This window comes from Sander lucioperca, chromosome 24 (genome assembly GCF_008315115.2).
Source record: "Sander lucioperca isolate FBNREF2018 chromosome 24, SLUC_FBN_1.2, whole genome shotgun sequence".
Taxonomy (NCBI): domain Eukaryota; kingdom Metazoa; phylum Chordata; class Actinopteri; order Perciformes; family Percidae; genus Sander; species Sander lucioperca.
This window is the reverse complement of record NC_050196.1, coordinates 16,000,163-16,025,942: the sequence shown is the minus strand read 5'-3', so window position 1 is coordinate 16,025,942 and position 25,780 is coordinate 16,000,163. Positions and strand designations below refer to the sequence as shown.

The following is a 25,780-nucleotide window of genomic DNA, read 5'->3' as shown; positions in this document are numbered from 1 at the left end:
TAGTTGCAGCCGTACATTTATTTATACTTCTGTACTATATGAAAGTTTTACTCTTTTGTTCTTATAGGCTATTGGTGGTTAGGGAACAATCTATTGTCTTTAGTATGTATGTAATGCAATTATTAACTTTATATATTTTATGTGTTTCTGACTACATATCTGCATTTCGGCATATTCTTGACAAAGGTCCAGAGGGACCGAAACGTTAGTTTTCTTTAATAAATGGTGATGCTGCAGCAAGAGTAGTGTGCAGGATTTTCTTTTTGTCCTACATACCTGCACGGAAGAATTGTTTGGATGTGTGAGTTTTTTCTTTAAAAAGGCAAATGTTTTGCAACCTGCATTCTGAGTAAATATGATGATGAGACTGACGACCAGTTATCGAGTGATTCATTTGAATTTTAAGTGAAGAGGATGACACAGCTCATTACCTTCGCATACCTCATATGTCAGCTATATGCTTTCTCTTTCTATCTTTTAAAACCAGACGGGCAATAAGACAAACAGCTAACACATGCTCGCTGTATATATGCCGTATGACGAGAGCAAGAAAGGCAGATGCAGAGGAAGACACAGATGAGGATGAATCAACAGGTGTCTGCTGGGCCCTATTGAGCTGAGTGAGAGAGTTTGATGAGTCACCACACACACACACACACACACACACACACACACACGCACACGCGCGCACACACACGCACACGCACACACACACACACACAGATGATGACACCATGTGATTTGAAATCAAATCACACTTCATCAATACAGATGTGACTAGGCCTAAAAAAATATGCCTCACCCCCCAACTGAAACCTGCTCAATCACGCCCATTAACAGATTGATAATCGATTCATTGCTTCAAGTAAAAATGCCAAACATTTTCTGGTTCCAGCTTCTCAAATATGAAGATTCGCTGCTTTCTGTGTCATAAAAGTTATTAAACTGAATATTGCTTGGATTGTTGCGTGTGAGCCAATGAAAGATGTTTGGGTGAGCGAGATGGAGAGAGTGACAAGAAATGATTTATGTGGAAAATTGAGGAAATGGAAATGGGGGATACAGGGAGTACAAAGATAGCGCTGATGGATGGTGCAAAGTTTCATTCATTTTCATTTCATTTATTCATTTATTTCAGGCAGACAATAGTAACAAAAGAAAATTATACAATATATAAATAAAATGATCAATTTCTACCTGAAAGGGAGTGGGAAGAAGATAACTTATTTAATCCCACCCCCAGTTCCCCATTCAGAGCTTACTACATTCAGCTTCACTGTTACTTGTTCAAGGATTATTTTACAAATGAAAGATCATGGTGGCGTTACCACAGGTAACAATAATTATTACATTACAACAAACTGTTAAAAGTTAAGATGCAGAATAACTTTTGAATTGATGGATTAAGGGCAAAAACAAGGGGATTCAGTATCAGCATTTCATTTTATTCAGCATCAAAATAAATGACTACCCTGTCAAATTGGGAGCAAGGATAGAGGGGGCCTATACACATAGCTGCCATAAGTATGCTATAATCCCCTAACATATGACTTCCCCTAACAAGCTTAGGTCATGTGGTGACACCTGAGGCAGCTCTACTCTCTCTACAAAGGCAGTGAAATGAGTTTGAAAGCACCCAAAGCTATCTTTAGCTTTGGGAGCTAAGATCATTATTTTGTCATATGCTGATTTGGGGATTTAAAAAAAACGATATCAACTTAACACAACATTACTGCCATTTGCAACTTGTAAACATTCAACTCTTAAATCATGGAAGTGTGTTGGTTCCCTGGCACAAAAAGTGAGAAAAGCCTTACAATACTCCCACCTGAAGCTACCTATTGTTTCAAACTTTCACAGTAAGGGCCACATTTCCAAGCAGGTCACATTCCTCCTCTTAAAGAGCATCATCAGCTCTTGGAAATCAATGTCCAGCTGACCTTGACTCCTGCACAGTGAAACTTAAAACCACTCTGATGGCCAGCAGAAACACTGCAGTAAAATGTGTGGACAACATGCAAACAGACTCAGCACAAACTTGCACATCCACAGTCAGCCTCCAGACAGGGCATGCAGCACTCACATAACGTTATTACACTGAAATGACCAAAATACATGTGTGTGTGTGTGTGTGTGTGTGTGTGTGTGTGTGTGCGCGTGTGCGTGTGTGTTTGTAACAGGATGATTTGTAGGCTACGAGCTACAAAATCACTTCCAGAAAATAAGCATGTCCAATCATGACATGGTAATACATTTACAGTCAGTCAATTTTTATTTGTCACAACATGAAATTGTAGGACGTACAATTCCAGTGAAATGTTATCCCATCAGCTCCTTAGACTTGTGCATGATTCATCATAAAGCAGAATGTGGCCGTCAGATCGGCACACAGGAAAGAGTCACCCAGTTGAACGGCACCCAGGATCCAGCCAAGTCTCTGCGTAAGTGCCGCCGGAGTTCCGCCGGATGTCCCTTAATTCTGTCGGATGTCTGTCACCTTCTGCTTTCTTTGTGTTGGCATTCTAAACTCCGGCCAATTTATTAGGACTATGTTAGCTGCTCCTCACTGTCTGTCGAATCTGAGTTTTCTGTTGCACGACTAAAACAACTTTTGAACGTACACGTTCCACCAAAACAAGTTCCTTCCCGAGGCTATTTTGCAGAGGCACCGTTGTTCCATCCGGCACTTAGCGCCACCCAAGACGATTGTGATTGCTTTAAAGAAATGCCAATAAACCAGAGCACGTTTTTCTACCATCCCGGAATGCTGTGTGGACTAGCCAGACCTTCCTCCGCACCGCTGTGGAGATAGAGTTGGCAATGAGAGACTACTGCGTAAGGAAACCACAGCTCCAGACGTCCCACTGTAAACCAACGCAGGCACAAAGGCCACCCAGCCAGTGGGAGATACAAGGGGACAATTTTAGAAGAGAAAGAGAAAACCATGACGTAGATGAGTTTGGCTTTTCGAAGGCATACATAGCAAATGGCACCGTTTTTTCTTCTTTGAAAAAATGTGTTCTAAATCACTTGAAAGGGTCTGTTCTCCACCTAACACATTGTTGGAGGGCCCACTGTCTCTATGGCCCTCCCACTCCCTGGGCCCCAGTGCAACCACACTGCCTGCATTGTCTGTATTTACGCCCCTGCACGCAGCTCACCATCCGACACCTGCACACTGGCTAGTAGGATGCCCAGCAGAGAAGTCAGCGTTTCATTCCTCCTCGCTTGGCTCGGTGCCCTCTCTGATGTAGCTAGCTAGAGAAGGAGATGGACGCAAAGATGGTTTGGCTTGTCCACATAGTCGGGATTGTATCCACAGGTCGTAGCTCTACACACACTTGGAGGAAAATGCACCTTTCCTTTACGTAATACCAGCGGCAGCAGTGTTTTTCAGACTGTGACCCGCCTGACACATTTAAGGAACCACTTACACATTATAATATATGCTGTCAGAGGACTTCCTCCATATTAAATGAAACTAAACTACAATTATCATAACCCATCATTATGTTTTTCGTCTTGTCCTGCTCTGACGTTAGTCAGCTGTACTCCGCTCAGCTGACGTTTGTCCTGTGTTGTTTATAAGTTATGTGCCAACAATTACAAGTAAAACCCGTCTTGTTGTTAAAATAAATAATAACAGAACTAATTAAAGTTTCCGTTCCGAACTTACTGACAGTAACGTAACATGTAAACACCAACAAAGCCGCAACCGTTAACAGTTAACGTTAGCTCTTTAGCCGATAAAAACCCGTCACTACTCTACGTTTTTTGAATTAAAATTAACCGTAATAAGCCTTTACTTACCGGCCCGGGTGCGTGTTATGGTAAAATATCCGTTTGTTGGATAAAAATACAACTGTTGTGAGGAGTGTGTCCACAAACTGCCGTACTGTTCTGCGTGTGTCTCTCTTCTGGTTGTAGCCGCAGCAGCTACAGCAGCCGTTGGTCACACCCCCTGCGTGCCTGCGTCATTACGCAAGCTTGTACGCACGACGTAGATATTTTTCAAAACAATGAAAAATATACATTTACCATATTAGTCTATGATATTTACATTTATTTAATTATAAATGAAATATATATAAATATATAACTGATTACTGTTAACTCAATACTGTACTTAAATATAATATGGAGGTATTTATACGTGCGTATTCATTTTATGCGAGTTTAATAGCTCTATACTCCACTACATTTCACATGCAAATATTGTACATTTTACTCCACTACATTTAGTTTAGCCTACAGCTAAAGTTACTCTGTAAAATTAGGATTTTACAAACAAAACATAGGACAACATTATAAAATGAGCAGTAGTACTACTCAACAGCCCATGTAATGTAGTTGAAATGAAAAGCAAAAATTAAAAATACTGTAGTAGCCTACTTTACTTTTGATGCTTTAAATACATTTTGACATACGTCTGTACTGTTACTTACAAAAAAATACTTCAATCCACGTGGATGACTGAAAAAGTAGTTTTGTCATTTGTCATCATTATATAGTATACAGTATGTAAGCTAAGCATAGATTTCAGTGCAACCAAAAAAATCTTCAAATTACCTGTTTATTATAAATATGTAATAAATGTAACTGGCCTACAGAGTATTGATTTATTTAGCCACTTTGTGGAGTTGCCTTCTATCGCCATCATGTGGAATTCATGTGGCGTTACATGTTTCAACACAAGTGTTAAAGCTGTGAACATACACCTGCTGTGTCCATGTTTTTTATGGATAATTTAAACATTTAAAACAGTTGGATTAGTTTCATAGCGACAGTATAGTCTAGCTTCAGTTCATGTTCTTGAGGACATGCAGCCCTAATGGCCTCCACCCAGTAGGCAGGGCACAGAGGTGATGTAACAAGGTTCTGCAACAGTTGAAACCAGAATTAAGTTACACCTCAAACAGGATTTTTAGAAGGAATGATTTTTTTTATTTTTATTTCATCTAAACAAAACTTCAGCGAGACACTTTTTTCCCCAACCAAAACTCTGACATTTAATTGCTCTGGGCATGGAATGGATGTAAGGAGTTGTTAAGATTTCTAGGCCTGAATGACAACTAATATTTGAATGGCTATACAGCCTACTGAAGCTGCACAATAGTCTTAGAACTTATAATACACAATGGAAATACTTCAGATCTGTAGGTATGTGTGTATACATGTGGATGTTTCTGATGTTTGTACTCATGTACTCATGTTGTGGTGTGTAATGTATTCATGTACTGGTATTTTTGTGAGGCTCTGTAGCGACTGTGGCAACAAATTTCCTTGGAAAAGGACAATAAAGCTTTGTCTCATGGTCATTCAAAACAAAGAAATACTTTTTAATGCATAAGCATATGAGTGTTTCCCACCCTTGTTTTATTTAATTATTAATAATTAAAAAGTTAGGTTTGGAACTTTGGACATAGGAGTTTGAAATATATATATATATATATATAGAGAGAGAGAGAGAGAGAGAGAGAGAGAGAGAGAGAGAGAGAGAGAGAGAGAGAGAGAGAGAGAGAGAGACTCTTCAGCATGCTGTCACTGTGGTGAGTCCAGGAAATGTGTTCTATAAAAATAGATTGTTGTGCCATCTAGTCATAGAATACTAACAAGCTACATGAATACTAACATGAGCCTATAAATCCACTGGCATTGTGGATATTTTAATATAATGACACAGATAAAGATCTCTTTCTGGTCTTAAACTTTCCCTTAGAGTTTCATATCAATATTAAACCTTCTTGATAACACAGGGATTTGATTTATTGGGCTACGATTTGTGTTCCACTCGTTTAAAGTGTTATACATTTGCACCATTAAAAGTATGCCAAATTCGCTATTAGCACTTCCTGTCTATAATGTAACCATGCATGTACAGACAACTATCACTGGATTACTTTAGAGAAAACTTACAAACATTTCTCTGCAATATGTTCAACAACATGTCATTTATTATTAAATAATACTTGATGTCTTACTGTAAAGTGAAAACAACTTTATATAATGATGTTTATCCTCTATAAAGTCTGTATTTTCTAATACTAGAAGGTCATAAATTATTGTTTTTGACCCAGACACTTAACAACAAAAGAGCCTGACAACCTGGCAACCCCAAAGTTATACTTAATATTGCATGTAGCAGCTTATTAAGGATGTACTAGTTTCTCTGAAAATGTATCTGCTCCCTAACTGTCAGCATAAGTGCATCATCTTAATGCATAACACTTAATCTAATTTGTCCCCAGCTGATAATGCTGTTTCTCTCATCAGATAGAAATCTTTACCCTCTCCTAATTTGCTGCCCATTTTAATGTCAATAGCAATAACAAAACATTTCAGCAACGTTCACTGTTCCTTGCTGTTACCTCCTCCTGATAGCAACGAGAGAAAGTTCCTGGCTACTGACGTGAGGACAATGCATGCCATCCTGTCAAAGAACATCAGACTGATCATAACAACACGTTTCTTAAGAAGGGATGTGTCAGGGTTTTGGTATTTTGTTCTGTTTTATTGTGTAGTCTTGTTTCTCTGTTTTGCTTGGTTTCCTGTTTTATTTTGTAATCTGTTTGTTCTCACTTGTCTTGTCCAGTTTACTTCCTGTTTTCTGTTTTCCCGCCTGTCTGATTGTTCTGCCCCGCCCTGATGTGTTCCACCTGTTGTATCACCTGTCCCTTGTTACCTCTTGTATTTAGTCTCTGTCTTTCCCTTGTCTGTTGTCGGATCATTGTATGTGTTTGGGTTTGTGTGTTTCGTCTCCAGTAGTTTTCCTGAGTGTTAGTCTTCCCTGTTAGTCTTCGTGTTCCGGTGTTTCTACGTTTATCTTGGAATTTATTTTGGATACCCTTTTGCCTGCCTTTTCTTGGACTCCTTTGGTTTAGTATGATTTTGTTTGATTAAATCATCTAACTATCCTCTGCTTCCATCTCTGCTATTTGGGTCCGCCATTCACCTACCCACCCTGACAGGATGTGGTCGATTATATTTCCAATTGACAACATTACTAGTTACTTTGCAGAGTCAGATAAGATAGACAAAATATGTCATTTTTATTAATGATTAAGGTGCCTGGTAGTAATAAGTGGAATGTTATAATATATATTTTAAATGAGCCATTCCACCTAGTGAGCACCTTAACTTGTAGTACTCTAAGTATATTTTGGTGCTAATACTTACGTACTTTTACTTGAGAAAGAATTTAAAGTAGTACTTGTAGTGGAGTATTTCACTTTTTGTAATCTAATTTAATTATATTACTTCCCTTACAGTTTCCAACTGTGTTGTCACAGTATCATAGAATACTTTATAAATATTTTTATGATCTGTATGTTACACCACAATTGATCTTGTGACTTAACCTTTAGTGTTACATTAAACAACCTAAGACAGAGATTTCCTTCCGGATATAGATCCAGTAAGATTACCTTAGCATTATGGATGTGGAGTTATATTACACTATTGTATTCTTGAAATCCATTTGGACTCACGTGGTCTATTAAACTCAGGAGAGAGGACATACAACACTACTCTGTCTCCTCGTTTGCTTTATTGTCCTTTTTTATTAGTCCATCTGACACTCTGACGGCTGTCCACACCGAGCATCATCTTTCAAAGTTTATATATCTATATCTGCCAGACCTATCTGTACAGTGCTTTATGATAATCCTGTTTCTTTAATGTGCTGCAAAAGAAACTGGATCCCACCTTAAAAGTCAGCACATCAAGGCTTTCAAAGTCTCACTGAAACAGCATTTTTGACAATAACTAACTTTCTAACTTCCTGCATGAAATTCAATTACAGTGCATGAGTAGGAATGTTCAAATATTAGTTGATGATTTAGTTTAAAACACAAAAATGGGAAAAAGTGTTTATTTTCATTTAAGTCTTTAAATAAACAGGTTCAAATATAAACCTTTTAAAAAAAAAAGGTTTTCTAGAAATGAGTCTTTATATCAAAACAAAAACAAAACAAAAACACAAGACAGGCTGCACTAAAATCAAGAAAAATTAAATACTTAAGACAATGGCGACCAAATGTAACATCAAGCACAAAAAAATCCTCAGTGAGGAGATTTTTGCAGCATACTCGTGGTTTTAAAATGAGTACTTGAGTAAAATGTTGAAGGCATTTTAACTGGAAACAGAGTATCCTTACACCGTTGTGTTGCTACTTTAAAACCACATAAAGCATGAGAACTGTCTAATATTATCTATCTGCTTCTCATCTTCCATAGCTACTCTTTTCCAATATAGTGGATTCTCCACTTGATGCATTTTTAATGAAACAGAAAGCAGCAGGTTCTTTAAGTTTGAGCTTAACATTCATTCATCAGTGTGAACTCCTGTCAAAACATCTTTGATCCAAACACTAAACCTCCTGCTGTGAGGTGCTTTTGAATAGGAACATCAGCTTCAGATGTAAAAAAGCTCAAACCAAACGCCTGCAAATATCTTTGCCTCGAGCACATTTGCATTCTGATGAAGACGCGTCTTGGTATGTGGGAGGCACTGGCAAACCTCCTGGTTTATGAACTGTCTGTCAGCTGCATCTGAAGCTGCACATATGAGAGAGAAGAGGAAGAGAGAGAAGAGGAGAGAGCATTTTACTGCCAGAGAGAGAAACAAAAGAGGGAAAAGAGATTGTGTATTTGAATGTATCGCCTCTAGTGAAGCTTCAACAACGACGAGGAAGAGCAGCTCTGCAGCCTTCAGCATTATTAGCATCACTTTCTGCTTTGGTCAGCTTGGAGCTGAGAAGCAGCCGGAGGAAGTCGAAAAACTTTAAGCAGCTTAAGGGATTTTATTGGATCAGATAAGAGGAGCATATCAGTGAAACTGAGGAGCAAAGATGAACCAAACTGCGTCCGTGTCTCATCAGATTGAGTGTCAGCCAGTCAAGGATTCCAAGGTAAGGTGGATTTGTTCATGTTGTGGCTTCTTTGTCACACTTTCTATAACCACTGCACCACACACAAAGCATATTCAGAAGGAACTGTTGCTGAAGTGTTGAAGCAGTCAGTACTTTATTTGAGCTTTCACACTCTCCCTATAATTCCTTCATAATATCAATGAGCTGCAGGAATAACTGTCTCACAAATCTTCTTCAAAAGGTGGATATTTTGTTTTTAAATGAAAGTTTATATGCCCAAGGCTTTATCATACAACCAAATGCCTGCACAAAACAGTTAATATGAAAGACAAAATGAAAATACACCCACTCTCTGGATCTCATTTTTCCTCCTTAAGTCTTTTTTTTTTAAATTGCTTTTGAATGATCTTTTTGCATTTGTTGCAGAGTTCCCCTTTCTTTTTCTGAATAATGCACCTTTCAATAAGTCATTAGAGACTTTTTTCAAAGACTGCCCTTTGGTGTGTTTTCTGATAATAAGGAAAAATGTACCCTGATTAGCAACTTTAAGCAAAACTGGACCACGAGGTTTGAAGTCCATATTTTGTAAATGTCTACTGACTGAAAATTGACCAGTAACCCAGCAATTACAAATGAACATGCATTGAATATTTAAAATACAAAATGAAATATATGTCTTTATCTGTCAAACTGGATCCTCAAAGTCCCCTTGTGACCTTTTCACAGTGACAGTAAAGGCTTTGACATTAAAGAGCTTCATTATTGCTCACAGTTTATGCAACGCTGCGAGACAGGAAGATGAACAGCCAAAGTATAATCCCGTACAATCCTGTGCTGCAGCAGGATGGGAATAATCTGGCAGGAGTGAGGTTCCATAATTTATGCAAAGAGAATATTTTGTATTCTGTATAAAACATCATCCAAAACAGCAGTACATACTGTAAAACAACCATTGATGCTTTGTTGCTTTTCACGTACATTATTAATGGTTTTAATTGTGTAATAATAACAGCTCAGTACTCCAGCGTCTGGTGCTTTAGCTGCTTCATAAATAAATTGGGGCCTCAGTGCCTCTTGAGATACATCATTTACCCACTGCTAATGGAGAGATTTCATTTTTTGTGGATTTGTTGGTGTGAGTATGAGCCTTTAGCTGGTATACAGTAATACTATTACAAGCTTTCAATATTGATACAGACAATTTTGTCTTTAGTAGCAAATTAGCTTTTTGTGTTGGCGTTTAATTGCATTAATTCGGATCGTGTTTGTGCCAAAACATCGGTATGTCCTCAGATAAGACAAAAACTTTCTAGTCAAGCTGAATCATTTTTTTTTCAGCATTTTTAACTGCAGAGTTCAACACAATGTAACTGCTAAGACATGGCAGCAAATGTGGACATAAAAGAGTCAGGAAATGTATTCAAAGGTATTTTCAGTATTATTTTCAAGGTTCAATCTGCTAATATGACCATTTATATACAGTACCGCCACAATTCTAAGTATTCATGATTCCCCTCGTTGGTTTAAGACCTTTGAATCGCCACCTATATCTCCAATGTGTTCAGCAATTTAAATAGAAGGAATAAAGTAAAACAAAATGGCAATTTAGTCTGACGAGGCTGCGATTGGTATTCTTGTAGGGTGTAACACACATTTCTGGGACATTACATATCCCCTCCTGCCTCATATCTGTGAAACACCACTGCCTATTAAATGGAGAATAAGTAAGGAAAGTGAAGCATTTGAAAGCAATATTAAGGTTTCCACACAGGATGTGTTGGGCTGTCTGCCCACACAGGACCTGCGGGGGTTAAAGAGTGACCCTGAACTAATTCACTTCCTGTGAACGCTGCAAACTGAAGCCGAAAACAGAGCAGCTGTGGTGACCCTGGATTCATCAGCCGGAACAAAAACAGCTTTACAACATGTCAATCATCTTACTCTCAACACAAATCAAAGAGTTCTGGAGACGTTACATCTCAACAAAGTCATTTCCAAAGCAGATATAAGAAAATATAAACCCACTCAGATTTAAATAGAGAGATTAAATATGGACACCTTTCTTCATTGTTAAGGTCTTTGTTTATCTGAGACAGTGGCATGTTAATGCTTATTTTGCATATTCTTCTTTTTGGTTTTCACTCCACAACTCAAGCTGGGTCAGTTAGCTGCTTGCCATTTGTCAGGTGTACGCTCCGTAACAGGGCAGCTTTCACGTTTGAGGTAAACTCGCATTCACTGAATCTTTGGCCACTTGGCGGCAGCAGAAACAACTTGTGAACACGCTGTTGCCGTATCACCACATTCTAGGTTTACTTAGAGAAACTTTATCATTCATATGGAGTCGTAGTGTAAGCCAATATTCACAAACCTTTAGCTCTGTTTTACACTTAAAATGCAAAAGATTGAAACCAAGAACTTGAAGTTGTTTTATTCCTTTTGAAGCAACAAGCTAAAAACCTGTAACTGAACAGATTGCCACTCTAACAGGGTTGTTCAGCATGTTCAGTTCCTAACCACAGTCCAAATCACTGAACATTAACAGCCCTGTCGTCACTGCCATCTGTTACCGTGGAGATGGACATGGAGTGAAGAAGCTCATCAGCATGTTTGTTAGCCTTTAAGCGTTTATATGCGTCACCTGCTAATCATTTAACCCCTTCCCAATCCCTCAGTAAAACAGACAGGCCTAGACAATATTATGATGCATATATTGAATGCTTCTACGAGTGAAAAACTACATTTGTTGTTTAGAAAAGTGAAATGCAGAGCTGAGCTGGTTGCATTTGCAGGACAGCCTACGCTGTTATCGTGTGAACGCCAGGCTGTGTGTGTGAGATGAGAGATCATGCTGCCAAGTTCCTGCCTGTGCATGGCCGTGTTGGAAGAAGTATTACATCATTTACTTGAATAGAAGTACTAATACAACACTGTGAAAATACTCCACAAGTAAAAGTCCTGCATTCAAGTATTATCAACAATATTTACTTAAAGTGTCAAGAGTAAAACCACTCATTCTGCAGTTAAACATCCCCTGTTAGTGTTTTACCTTTATATTAATGTTTTTAGATTAATGTTCCTTGATTATTAATGTGTATGTCATAGACTAACATGCATATAATAACTACGTGCTATAGATGTTTAAGGTTGCACTAATTTTAATTTCTTTGCATCACCATATACATATTTACCACATTTATTTATCACATTTCTGATTCATCTGCTGCTTATTTGTTAGGTTGTTTTTATGTTAATTTAGTTTAAAGCTGTAATCCCGCAGATTTTAACTTTAAATAAATGTCTGTTATAAGTCACTATCTAACGCTGAAGGAAGTAACAACGGCGGACTGCTGAAAATATTGCAATATTTATATGTTTGCAGTATTATGAACTGTGTGTCTGTGGTGAAACTTCTGGAAAAAAATGCTGTATTACATTTTTTCTCTGTTGTATTCACACAAAAAATGGAACCATGAACACAACTCTGAAAACATGAAGCTCATGTATCAACAACAAGAGTCCAGACCCTAGTGAAAGAATGAGATTCTACTGCTATGCTCCAGACTGCTAAACTCAGCAGAGTGCCATTGTTTTCACTCAAATACAGATTATAAATCAACCAGGACTGAAATATTAAGGATTGCCACTTTAATTAACACTCTGAGGTCTAAGGGCATTTTCACATATCTTCTTAAATGTACCTTTTTAAGTTATTTGCATATAACTGATCCCAATGTGTTTCACATCAAAATGTTCAGAACAAACTCAGTATTCCCATATAGTGAGACCCAAATTTGTTTCAGAGCAATGTGTAAAGAGATAATTTGGTGCTAAAGCTGAAACGCTGCTGTTCGCCTTTTGAAATTCCTCAAATCTCTTTTGAAAACAAACTTTAACTTATGATGTGTGTGTGTGTGTGTGTGTGTGTGTGTGTGTGCGTGTGTGTGTGTGTGTGTGTGTAACTTATGATGTGTTATACGAAATGTTTCGGAGCTTGAAATGAGTTTAACAAAGTTTTAGGTTATATATGATTAAAACAGTAAATAAATGTCTGAAATGAAATTTTTAAATATCGCTTTTTGAGTGGGAGTTTGGTCAAACATCGTTTGGATACACCGGTGCGTCTTTCATCCAGAGGTTTAAGGTACATTTTGGATGTATTAATTTTATTCATTATTCAATTTCACCTTTTTCAAGCTGGGATGTCAGTTTGTAGAAAAAAAACTTTGTTAATATAGTTTACAATTGGAAAAACAACAACAAATGCACGGAATGTGATGATGTTGATGATGTCACAGGCATAAAAGAATCTGAGCTCAAAAAAACAAAGGGTTTTCCCCACACCAGACTCATATCTCAACTCCACACATTCCATTTACAGGCACCGTTACAGTCAGACCTAACGCACGTCGTGAACACTTAGAAATGGCTACAGCAAAAGTGACCATTTTGTCTAAGGCCCAATGGGTCAGACTTCCGTCTGTATTCAATCAGCCCAAAGAAACCGAGGTGTACAACATGCAGGCAGAGGTAGAGACACATACTCCGACATCTAACGTTAGTGAAGAGGACAAACCCCTCTTGGCCTGGCAAAACATGCAGGAGGAAAACCAAGCAGACCAGCGTGCCAGAGGCAGAAGATTCAACAGTGTAGTCTTTAGGAAATGTCTGGATAATGAGAATAAGCTACTGATTGAATTGAAGAGAAGAAAAGAAAAAATGGCTAAAGATGAAGACAGGAAGAACGAGGAGATGATGCAGTCCAAACGGGAAAAAGCTCTGAGACTAGAGCAGGAGAAAAGCCTTCAGAAGAAGCTTCAAAATTGCACTACGGCAAAAAATCTGATACAGCAAATTAAAAAAAGGGAACTGCTAAAAGAGGAAGAGAGACTGCAGGAAGGGAAATATGCAGAATTCCTCCGTAGCCTTGATGAACGGCATGCACAGGAGCTAAGACAGGAGGCGGAAAAAAAAGCTGAGTTGAAAAAAAGTAATTTACAAAACCAGCTGGAAAATATGTCCAGAAGAAACCTCAACATAAAGAGAGAGGCGCAAACACTTTGGACAGAGGAGCAGAAAGCCAAACAGGATCAGCTTGAAATGGAAAGAAAGCTATTGCAAAGAAAAACTAAAGGGGTACAAAGTTTCAGGAATATCCAGACACCTAAACAGATTGTTAGTGAGAACCTGATGGCCTTGCAGGAGGAGAAGGCTGCCACCATGGCTTTGACGGAGGAGCAGATGCTTGCCAAAGATTTGGCAGATAGAGAGGCTGATCTGGCAAAGCAGCAGAAGGAGGAAGAGGAGAAGAGGGCAGCAATGTTTCAGTCTATCGCTGCCCACAGACAGAATAAGATACGGGAGAAAGAACAAAATGAAAAGGCAGAGCATCAGAGCGATGCGGACTGGATTCAGGCTCAGATGGAGGCTGACAGGTTGTTCCTACTCAAGGAAAAAGTGAAGGCCCAGAAGATCAGAGAAGACAAAATCAAATTACATAACTTCAACGTTGCCGTGGCAGCTGAAAAACGTGCCCTCCTTGAGGAGCTCAAAAGGGAGAAACGTGTTGCAGCGAAGAATGCAGAACAGTTTGCTGTGAAGGAGAAACAACAGCGGCAATATATTGAGAATGAACTCCTTGACGCTGCAGAGAACCGTCCTTTGTTTGAGGAATGTCGGAAGCTGCAATTTAGCAATAAAAAATCCAACAAGGTCCCCCTGGGGACGACCCTCCGTCTGCCTCCCATTCCCAATGCAGCTCAAAACACCTTGGCTTCAACCAGAGGAGGGTTCGCTTCCCCTTTAAGCGTGGAGGGGTCCAAATGTCTCTTTGCAAACACCAACCAGCCATTGCCCAGATATTCCAGTGCTAAACCTCAGCATATTAAACAGCTGCATGATTACAATAAACTGGAGCTCACATATGAAGAGACCAGGCTGTTTGACCTGCAACAGATCTACCTCTCCTCTGCACCGGCCTTCTCCAAGCTCCCTCCCATCCCAAATGCAGTCAAGCAGTCCAAAAGAGCGATGCTGAGAGAGAGCTGATGCTGACCTTTATGTATGGGTTTACTCTGGGTTCTCCAGTTTACTCCTACACTTTAGATTAGCAATAATAATAATGCATTAAAAAATCATAAACGAAATAATAATATTGTCTGGACTTGCATTTCATACACAGTCGTTTTTGAGTGTTTAAATCATGTCACCACCTCAAAATAACATTTGTTAACTGAACTAGGCCTACAGTTAGATTTACAGAGGCTCACATGTATGTGGCTGTTGTTTCTATGGCGATCTGGGCACTCAAACACAAAGGGGAGAACATGTTACACCCAGTCTGTACTCTATACAGTACTGACAGTTTATATATATATGTTGGGGTGTGTGGGTGGGATGGCTTGTCAGTCTGAGATGTACATTACAAGGCAACATCATGGATTGTTTTACTAATAATTTGGTCTAGAGGACAGAAATTCCGTATTTTCACCGGAAAAAGGCAAATGTCCATCCATCTTCTTCCGCTTATCCGGTAACGGGTCGCGGGGGTAGTAGCTCCAGCAGGGGACCCCAAACTTCCCTTTCCCGAGCCACATTAACCAGCTGGGGGATCCCGAGGCATTCCCAGGCCAGGTTGGAGATATAATCCCTCCACCTAGTCCTGGGTCTTCCCCGAGGCCTCCTCCCAGCTGGACGTGCCTTGAAAACCTCCCTAGGGAGGCGCCCAGGGGGCATCCTTACCAGATGCCCGAACCACCTCAACTGTCCTCTGTTGAAATGAACACTATTGACTGGTTACTCTTTAAACATGAAAAACATAATCAATAAATGTCTAATTACCTTTTTATTAGATTAAAACATGAATTTATTCAAAAACATAATACAATTCAGATCATATTCTGCCAAATAGATAACTCTAATAATCTAACCATCTACCTGGCTCTTATCATTTGAGATGATATTGTGTGTGTGATAAGTGTTGCATATATCCAGCTTTTCGGGTCCCTGATGGACAAAATGACTGCATTTATGTAAAAACAGTATAATACTGTAGTATATGAACGCATGCAAGTCTACACTTTGTCACTAGAGAGCAGTGTTACACAAGGCTAGTCCTCAGAAATACTCTGGTACGAGTTAAAGTCATAACCCTAACCCTAACCCTAATGTTGCAGCTGTTAAAGGTGGGGAAAAATTTTTTATCTACTACCGGGCCGCTTAATCTATAATACACCATTATTCATGTCAACTACATTTTGCATTACTATATGAAATATGAAAAGTAACCTCACCCACAGCAGTCAAATAAATTTAGTGGAGTAGAAAATACAATATTCCCCTCAGAAATATTGTGGAGTATAAGTATAAAGTGGCAGAAAATAGATATACTCAGTTAAAGTATGAGTACCTTTAAATTGTGAGTACAGTACAGTACTTGAGTTAACCCTCTGAGGACAAAAGACGCACCGGCGAGTCCAAGTGATTTTTGACAACCCTCTTACTCAAAAAGGCATATTACAAAATGTCATTTTAGACATTTATTTACTATATAATCATATATTACGTTACTTTTGTGAACCCAAGACTTTTGTAAACTCATTTCAAGCACCAAAACAATTGAGTGTAGATACGTTTTCACAAGAGATTTGTAAAGAAATATTTTCGCTTTAGGGCCGAATTATCTCTTTATACATTGCTCTGGAACGTCACTATACATAAAGCTGAGTTTGTTCTGAACATTTTGATATGAAAGACATGGGGATCAGGTCATATGCAAATACCCTTCAATGGAGAATTCAAGAAGATATCTAAAAATGCCCTCAGACCTCAAAGGGTTAATGTACTTAGTTACCTTCCACCACTGAAATGAGGCAACCATGCACTTACAACCAAAAGATACAGCTTTTCATTTTAGACCGACAGCATGCTATCCACCTTTATCCATCACAGTAACCTGCGTGCAGAAACACATGCAGCAGCTGTGTTTTTTTACGTATTTGGAACGATCTTGTTCTTGTTGCACATGCTGGCGTTTACTTTGATGTGTTTTTATTTTTGGGTCACTGAGTCACAGTGTGACTCATGAGAAATCATCTCAGGTTAGACTACGCTGAAATGCAATTTCCCAAACCAAGGTCAGTGCCATGAAGGCAGCAGCCCAGAGGCTCACATCCCTGCACATGGAGTAACTACTGTAGCTCTCTTCATTCAGCTGCAGCTGCTACACTCGAGCAAATGACTAAATACCAGGCCTGGAGACAGGATACATCATATCCAAGGTCAACGTTGCTTTAATTGTCTCCAAAAGAAAAGAAAAACTTGTCTTGGATTGAAGAAATTGCAGAATAAGAAATATGATCCTAAACATAAGACATTCTTCAGACAATAAATCATAAATACTTGGATGTGAATGACACCTCATCGTACAAAACGGCCTCGTGGCAAAACACAAAGTAAAAAGTAATACAAAACATAAATTTACCACAACACATTAGTTGCATAGTTTTTACATAATACAACAGCATACTGCAACATTTTGTGAACTTCATAAAATCGCATTTCCCCCTACAAATACACTGAATATGATTTTTTTTTTCTTGCAGCAATTAACAGCTAAAAAGCATCATTGGCAGTCAGCGTTAATCACTGAAAACAGCAGGTGGCTTTATTTTGTGTGTACAACCTAAAATAAACATGATGTGATGCCTTCAGCCAGCTGTAGGACTAGCCTACATTAGCAAAGTGAACAAAACATAAACATAAAACAATCAGAGATACAAAAGACAAATGACATTGTTTCTGGGTGCTTTTTCAAAAAAAGTCTTGTGACTAATGTTTTTGTCAGTTTAAGTGCAAAGGCACAGAGAAAGCTATAAAGAAAAAAGCAGATGCTCAGTTAATTGCTGCTGGTGGACAGTCACAGTTGGTCACAGATGGTCCAGTATGGAGCTGAATAAAAAGAACAGAGATAAGGAAGGGCTGAGCAGCCTCGTAACGCCTCCGACTAATAAAAGCTTTTCTCTTAATCAGTAATGAACTCTGTGATCCATGGCTACCCTCCAGGTGATAATAGTCCAGGTTAGAGAAGAGTGAATGTGGAGACTGTCTCACTGTGAAAAAGTATTTTTTAATTTTTTGTAAATCCTACACACCCTCAAGCCTAAATGACACTTTGTGTGACATTTTAAGGAAAAACAACTTTTCGCTTTCTGACAGATTAAAATGGACTTTTTTTTTACAGATTTCACTGAGATGTTACACAGGACTTTAAACTGCAGCTAGCATCAAGTTGCTCACAGCTTCACCATGAAGTGAGTCAATAAACGGGTCTTTATTCCGATGGGGTTTAGTTCACTGTGTCTCCTCTGGCGCAGCAGCACCTCTCACTTTAATTTTAATCTGTCTGAGTTGACTTTGAACTCCTGCTGCACAGGTTTGAATCCTCAGGGCTTTTCAAACTGTCTGTCAACCTTCCTGCTGCTCGCTGATGATTTATAGATGTCAGAAGATGTGCAGCTTTTAATCTTATTACAGGCAAATTTAGGATCTTTGAATATCAGACTTATGCTGTATGATGTGTAGGTTTTGGTCTCTTAAAGGAAATAAATTCACCCTGAAATCCTCCATGTTTGGTGTAGTTTGATTCTTCTCGGCCAAACATACACGACTTGACTTCATGAGTTATTTCCAGCCACTGCAGTTGAGTATAGTTATATATATATATATATATATATATATATATATATATATATATATATATATCAGAAAATATTCCAGTAATTTTAAATATCAACAGTTAACCCTAACCCTAACCTTATTTAAAAAACATGTTTGGGAGTGAATGTGGAGACATAATCCAAACAACAATGAAATGGTTACAGTATTGTTTTTCTTAGCAAACAAAGGCATTGAAATACCTTTAATAGAAAGAAAACATAATTTCATGCTGCTTCTTTTAAACCCACTTCAGTCTGATTTGCCCTTTAACACAGGAACTGGGTGAATGAGCATCAGCATCACCACTTTAGACAATTAGATTATCAGACTAACGACAGCAAGTGAAACTAGGTTGACTGATTTTTACGTATGAATGACACCATTTTTTAAGTAGCAAAATCAGAACAGAGGGGTTTTGTGAGTGTGTGCATGTGTATGTGTGTCACACGTCTGTTTACTCTGAGGAGAAAAGCCAGCCAGAAAGACACGCTGGCATCAAGAGCAGGAGAGGAGGCTATCTTTTACTTGTAGTTTTGTAGAAGGAATGCATTTATTTTATTGTTTTTGGACAACATTGCCCAGGTTAAGCATCTCACTGCTGCCTGAGTTTGATGCTTCACTGTTCAGTGTTTGGACTGGAGAGACGTCAACGTGATGGACCCAGAGCTCAGGTTCCCGGAGGTGAGGTGTCAACATGCTGTTATTTATAGAAACTGCAATGATGTTACAGTGTTATGGAAGGTGTTGAGTGAGTGTTTGACATGTGGGCTGTCAGTAGGGGTGGAATATTTTAAACAAAAAAATCCTAAAGTTTCCTTCATAGCTGGAGAATCAATGGAGGAGAGTGACGTTTGTGTTATATCATCAAGCCCCAGGAGTGTCTGCTGCCTCCTGGGAGAGTGGCGGCTCTGAGAAACAGAAACACATCCTCTGGGATTTAAAGTGTGTCACACTGTTGTTGTGTGTTTACTGAGTGTAGAGTGGGCTGCAGACTGTGCTTCGGTGAAATTTGAACACAGGATGCAGAGGTTGCACGGTGCACAGTTTAGCCAATGGAAAGACAGGAAATGCTCGCCTCAACCAGCTTTTGATTTTCCACTAACAAGATACTTTATTCGGGCTATGATGGAGTTCCTAAGCTCATGAAGCAAAGAAAACTTAACCTGAACAAAATAAGAGATGATGTTTCGGAGGATTATCTTTCTAGTTACAGTATTTTCTTGCTTAATATATGAACTGTTTTGTCTATAAAATGTCAGAAAATAGTGAGAAGTCTGACCACAATTCTCTAAAACTTAAAAGTGACATCTTCAAATTGTTTGTTTCGTCCAACCAATGCTTTAAAACCTTGAGAACTCGGTTTCACAAAAGACAAGGAAAAGCAGCAAATCATCACAATTAGAAAGCTGTGCAATGTTTGGTATTTTTTCTTTTTTGATATTGGTTCATTGACTAATCATTTCAGCTCTACATTTTGTATGTTTCGGGCCCATCTGTCTTTCTGACACTTATGCAAGGTTTGTGGTTTGACCCTGGAGGTCTTTGGGTCTAACGAAGACATCTGCAACAGTCACCCTCGTATGAAACTAATATGACTCAGGAGTCTCTCCAGGCCGTGACGTCACATGGAAATAAAACCCCATTGGCACAATTTACAACCCTGCAGTTTGTTTTTTGACAGTCTTTCTCATGCTGCTCGGCTGCCTGAAGCCCCAGCACAGCCTCAGGCTGGTTGATGGGTCAGTCAGTAAACCCTGCCCTACTTTTTTTCTGGGTCAAGGTAGAGGATCTTCCACTCTTCAGTCCCCTGACTGTTTTGGTTGTTGTGTCCTGATCTAACATACCAGCTTTCAGTTTATCTTTTAGCCGTGGAAGCATTTTCAAATTTCTGGTTATTTATTCATGGCCTAGAAAGCATTTGATTCTATTAGAATATCTGTGTATTATCATGGAGATGACTAGCATGTGTTGCAGGTACATGCTTTCATCTGCCAGCTGCACTACACTCCCACACAGCATATTGTCTCTGTGCTGTTTGCAATTTTGCATTTCTATAAATGGACATTTAGGCCTTGAGGTTATTTAAAGCATTCCTACAGTTCAGTGTTTGAGGCCCCATTCTGCTGCAAAACACATTGAAATATGAATTAGTAATCAAGGAGGAGAGTAAAGCATTTTGTTTCTTTTATTATGATTATTTCCAGGTTGGTCCTTGAGTAAATTTATTTTCTTTTTGACCGGTAAGACATTGAAATCATGCATTTTTCTTGGCTTTTGTGACAAACTTTCCTTCTCTTTTTGTCACTAAGTGCCAACATGAAGGACCTGTTAATTTAGAATAATCTGAAATACAGAAATACAAAAATACAATCAGAAAATTAATCATTCTTTACTTAGTCTTGATTGTTGGAAAAAAAATGTATTCATTTTTTAATGCACACAGATATTTTCCCACTAGTATTGCAGTCAAATGTCAGTGTAATTAAAACTGCTAGGATGGTTGCATCTTGCTAAAAATGACTTTAATATACTTTTTATTCATGTTCATGCTACATTTTGTGCCGCCCTGAAGCAATGATATAATGACAGGAACACAGAATAACACTTTGACCTCAACAGAGATGCCCAGCAACATCACATATCCAGAACAAAATGGTATCCAGAGTTTGTGAAATGATGGAGAACAGCATCTTGTTAACAAACCGCTCCAAATATGTAAAATCGCAAAAACAGCTTAAGGCTAAGAGCACGGATAACCACTTTGGAATAATGCCTAAACACTCCTAAGCCAGAATAACAGGTGGTTTTCCTGTTCTTCCCATTCTGCCAACACTGCATAACTGAAGCATTGGTTAGAAATCTGGAGTCATGATAAGACATGATGGAGTAAATCTAAAGAAGTTACCGTAGGACTTTTTTTTTTTTATTACCACACGTCTCTGCTGATTGGGTATTACCTGTGACACAGCCAATAAACGAGAGACACACCCAGAAAACGAGAGAAAACATACCTCAAAGCCGTTGCAAGCAGTTGCACCAGGAAACCGTAGCAAAACGGTGCACACTGTTTTGAGCTTGAACGTGCCCCTGGAGTCATGGGAAGAAAGGAAGGAGTCATCTAAAGAAGTTACTGTAGGAAAAGACAATCACAACCAACTAAAGTTACATAAGCCTATGTAATTAAGTGACGATGCAGTGAAGCCCTTTTCCTCAGTATTTCTTTAACCTGCTCTTACCAGGACTTGGCCTCAGATCCTTTTGGGTCAGTTACCCACTGAGGAGTCTTCCTTATCTAAAAACACTCTTCTCAACCAAACCTCAGTGGTTCCAAGCTCAGAGCCCTGCAGGTTTCCGTCCAGGAAGCAGGTTAATTACATTCACCTGGCGTCTCAGGTGGAAATCAGTCCCGGATTAGGCAGAACAAGTTAAACCCAAGGGGTTTGGAGATCTGAGGAGGAGGAGGAGGAGGAGGAGGAGGAGGAGGAGGAATCTCAAACATTTTGACACATGTTGTTGCCTGCTTTCTGAGGAAAGAAAACATCATCTGGTTGTTGTGTTTGATTTTTAGAGGCCAAGAGGCTCAAAAGGACTTAATATTTTACAAGTAGGCTAAAACAAAATCATAAAAGAAAACAGTAATAGCACCAAACACATACAAATGATGATAAAAACACGGTTGTTTTGTTACTTAATGATGACTCTAAACTACACCTGCTTAGTAGACAGAAGAAAGTTTGGCTAGCCGGCTCAACCGCAACCAAGAAAATGATAGCTCCCCCCACTCGCTTTGTAACAGTGGTTGGCATATTTTCTAGACATAGTTATGCTTGAGTAGCCTGGCTCCGCCCTCCTACTTACTTCCGCTCAATCTCATTGTTTTTGTTTTCCTCGAGACCGCAGAGGGTGGGTGGCGGGAGAGGGTTTTTGTTCTTGTTCAATTGTGTTTATCTGTTCTGTATGTTCAAAAATATAAAAATAATAAAAAAAAGAAAAAGATGATAAAACGGTTTAATATGTTAATACTCTATCCCAATAAATCAAATCACAATGGCAATAAAACACATTATTTGGTTCTGCAGTGTCCATGTGGATTGTTACAAGTCACAGACAAATGTGTGTGCACATGTTTAAACTCTGACATACAAAGGCATGAAGGCTGGTGCACAGATATATGCAATACAAACATGCACAAATGCTAGAACAAGTCATGCATGTACAAATGCACAGGCTTGGTTGTGGTCTGAATATTACTGCCTCAGGGATGTTAGTGAACTTTCCAAACACCAGTCGAGGTCAGAGAGAGAGAGAGAGAGAGAGAGAGAGAGAGAGAGAGATCATTTCCATGTGGTCTCTGATTCCACTTGTTAAATATTTAATGAAGAAGAAAAAAAGAGTCCAACACTAGCTCTGGGGATCTTTTCCTTCCTTTCTTGTCCACTACTACCAACCTTCTTCCATTCCTCTCCTCCACAGCTTCCATCATTTTCAGCCTCTCTCCACCCATCATTGCATATACTCTTTATTTCTTCCCCTCTGCTTTCCTCGAGACTTTCAATCGGCCGCCATTTTCTTCCATCGCTCCCCGCTCGTTGACCTCGAGCCTTTCCTCCAGTCTTCAGTTGAGCTGAACACTGCTCATTCAGTTTCCATCAAGCACACACACTTGTGTTACTGCACGTCTCATGATTTTTTACTCACAACTATCCCTCTTTAACCTTTCAATCTGAAGATCTCAATGCATTAGGTGTCTAGAAGGAGAACTAATTATAATCCAGTGATGGATCATATGTTTTTCTGAAATTAGCCATTCTGCATAATGAGTACTTTTACTTATGGTACTTCAAGTATTCTTTGAAAGTTGCTAATACCTATGTACTTTTACTTAAAGCTTTAGTGCATAACTTTTAGATATTAATGAACGTCCGTTACATTCAAGCCATTACCAAATGAGTTGCTACTAAGCTATTTAAGACTATCAGCTCCACACAACTCTCTCTGGATTTCTCAGTATGACTGTGTCGTCCGGTGACTTTCCCCTGCAGAAGCTCCGTGTCCTCCTTGGCTACTAGAATTTGTCATGGGGGAGACAGAAACTACGCACTATAGCTTTAAGTGATATTTTGAATGCAGGACGTTTACTTATAGCAGACACTGTGGTACTTTTAGTTAGCAATTGTGTCTTCGGCGAACTCAGAGTTGAACAAGTTAGCTTAATTAGCTGGCTAGCTACAGCTGATAAAATCTGCTAAAAGTGATAGTTGTGGGCTAGAAATGAAGAACCTGCTTTTGTCTACCACTGTTTAAAAGCCAAGAAGTTAAAAAAATGACCATGCATTTTGAGTGATAGCGTAAGCTACAGTAGCTACACTGTAAGCATTAATGTAGAGTTCTACAGTGGAACGATTGACAGACTTGACAACAGTAACTAAGGGGGGCGGGGCTTATGAATAATGTGTCCTTGTGGGAGCGTTTGGTCCCCAGGAGGACAGACATACAAGAAAATGCACACATGAGGAGAGTAATATAGGCAGGCTGGTTTGTCTTTTGTCGTCCACTCCTCTTCCAATCTTCATCTGTGTTTTTTTCGCCACCTCCTGTTATTGTCATTATTTTTGGATGGTGGGCTCAGTATTGTGTGTTGGCTGTGGGGTTTGTGTCTTCGGGGCGTTCTACGTGACACCTATCAGTTTGCATCCAGTCACTTGGCAGCAGGAAAGGCCAGCTGGTTACTGATCTGCTCGATTGTCTCGCTTCATTCCTCTCTGAAGGGATTTCAAATAAAGCCTTGGCCCGGTTCATTCTCAGATGACACGCACAGCTATATAATCCCATCATTTATTTCGTAGTTACTAGATATCATAGAAGAGCTCTCAGTCCCTGAAGTGATACTGTAGGAGTAGTAAAGTGACATCATCAGGGGTAAAAATACCATAAAGTGCAAGACACAGGCACATTGTAACTCCCTATGGGGATATATCCACAGAAAAACTATAATATACTGTATATATGTATATATATATGTGGGATGATTTAATAATTTTTAATTTAATTAAGTCACGTGCAGCACAATTTGTCAGTAAAACAGATTAATGAATGCTGAGACATGATTTTTTTGTTAATAAATGATTAAAATAATGAGTGATTTCAAGTTATAATTTGAATGAATTTCCTGTTGCAGCTTTAATTAGTTAGGGACTCACAATGTGAAAGTATACCAAACTCCTACCTGAATATATGTGTAGGATTGGTTTTCTTTTATAGTTTGTCTTTCTTACCAGTGGTAGAAAAAGGCTAAATACATTTACTCAAATACTGTAGTACTATTTTGAGGTACTTGTACTTTCCATTTTCTGCTACAATTTAGAGGGGAATATTGTAATTTACATTACAAATCTTTAGTTACTAGTTACTTTGTATATTAATAATACAAAATATAATAAACTGATCAATTATGAAGTATACTTATCGGTTATAATAAGACTTTATTGATCCCCAAAGCTCCAAATTCAAATTAGTCCCACCATAACACATTATTACATCAATAGTTATAATCCAATGATATGGTATATATGATTCAGAAATTAGCTATTCTGCACAAGTACTCTTACTTTGGGTACTTTGGGTATATTTTAATGCTAATCCTTTTGTACTTTAACTGAAGTAAAACGTTAAATACTTGTATTTGTTTCAGAGTATTTCTGTGTTATTGCTTCTTTTACTTAAGTACAAGATCTGAGTACTTCAACCACCACAGTTTCTTCCTCTGTTAAATGACGGATTTGATTTCCAGAACCGCGGACAGCGCTAGAGTCAACACAGAACCAGACTCTATGTTTCAGCACCATGGACAGCGAACAAGACAGCTATAAACATAGTAAAGAAAGAAAGTCCTATTTGTTCAGCAAAAACTAAAAAGTAGACGCTGGATTTCTCCAAGTTAGCCAGAAAGATATACCGGATGTACGAGTATTAAACAAATAAAAGCCTTTAAAAACACCATATAAACCATTTCATCTTACTTACTATTGAGTAAATCTAAAACATATCTGGTACTATTCTCATAAGAAACAACAATATACAGTAGACCTATGATACAGTCTTTTTTCATTTCTTTATTAGGAATATAGATACACAAACAAACAAGGCACATTGACAAATTCTTCAAAAATAGAGCTTTGGCCTCCGGTCGAGCA

At 38.7% G+C, this 25,780-nt stretch overlaps 3 protein-coding genes across 21 annotated transcripts in view; 2 read left to right on the top strand and 1 right to left on the bottom strand.

Annotated features, from left to right (window-relative positions):
* Positions 1-3,964, bottom strand: part of LOC116044431 (inositol polyphosphate-4-phosphatase type I A-like) — a 48,507-nt gene extending 44,543 nt beyond the window's left edge. For 16 of the 18 annotated variants that reach the window (XR_004896589.1, XM_031291575.2, XM_031291581.2 and 13 more), the window contains exon 1: positions 3,811-3,964. The gene's annotated coding sequence lies outside the window, so the exon portion shown is untranslated. The remainder of the gene's footprint in view (positions 1-3,810) is intronic. The other 2 variants (XM_031291569.2, XM_031291570.2) reach the window with 1 other exon arrangement.
* Positions 3,965-8,516: 4,552 nt separating this feature from the next.
* LOC116044624 (inactive dipeptidyl peptidase 10-like) overlaps positions 8,517-25,780 on the top strand; it is a 57,729-nt gene continuing 40,465 nt past the window's right edge. Inside the window, exon 1 of one of the 2 annotated variants that reach the window (XM_031291967.2) lies at positions 8,517-8,909. In XM_031291967.2, coding sequence (XP_031147827.1) covers positions 8,850-8,909 — 60 coding nt within the window. In that variant the 5' untranslated portion in view covers positions 8,517-8,849. Of the gene's footprint in view, positions 8,910-19,119; positions 19,269-25,780 lie in introns of those variants that run through there. The other variant, XM_035998652.1, reaches the window with a different exon arrangement.
* LOC116044437 (trichohyalin-like) lies at positions 13,232-14,918 on the top strand. The gene has a single exon (XM_031291595.1). The coding sequence runs from the start codon at positions 13,296-13,298 to the stop codon at positions 14,916-14,918; it is 1,623 nt and encodes a 540-aa protein (XP_031147455.1). The 5' UTR covers positions 13,232-13,295.

Bases quoted from the DNA above. Each gene is read 5' to 3' on its own strand.
- LOC116044437 (XM_031291595.1), top strand. From the start codon at position 13,296: ATGGCTACAGCAAAAGTGACCATTTTGTCTAAGGCCCAATGGGTCAGA.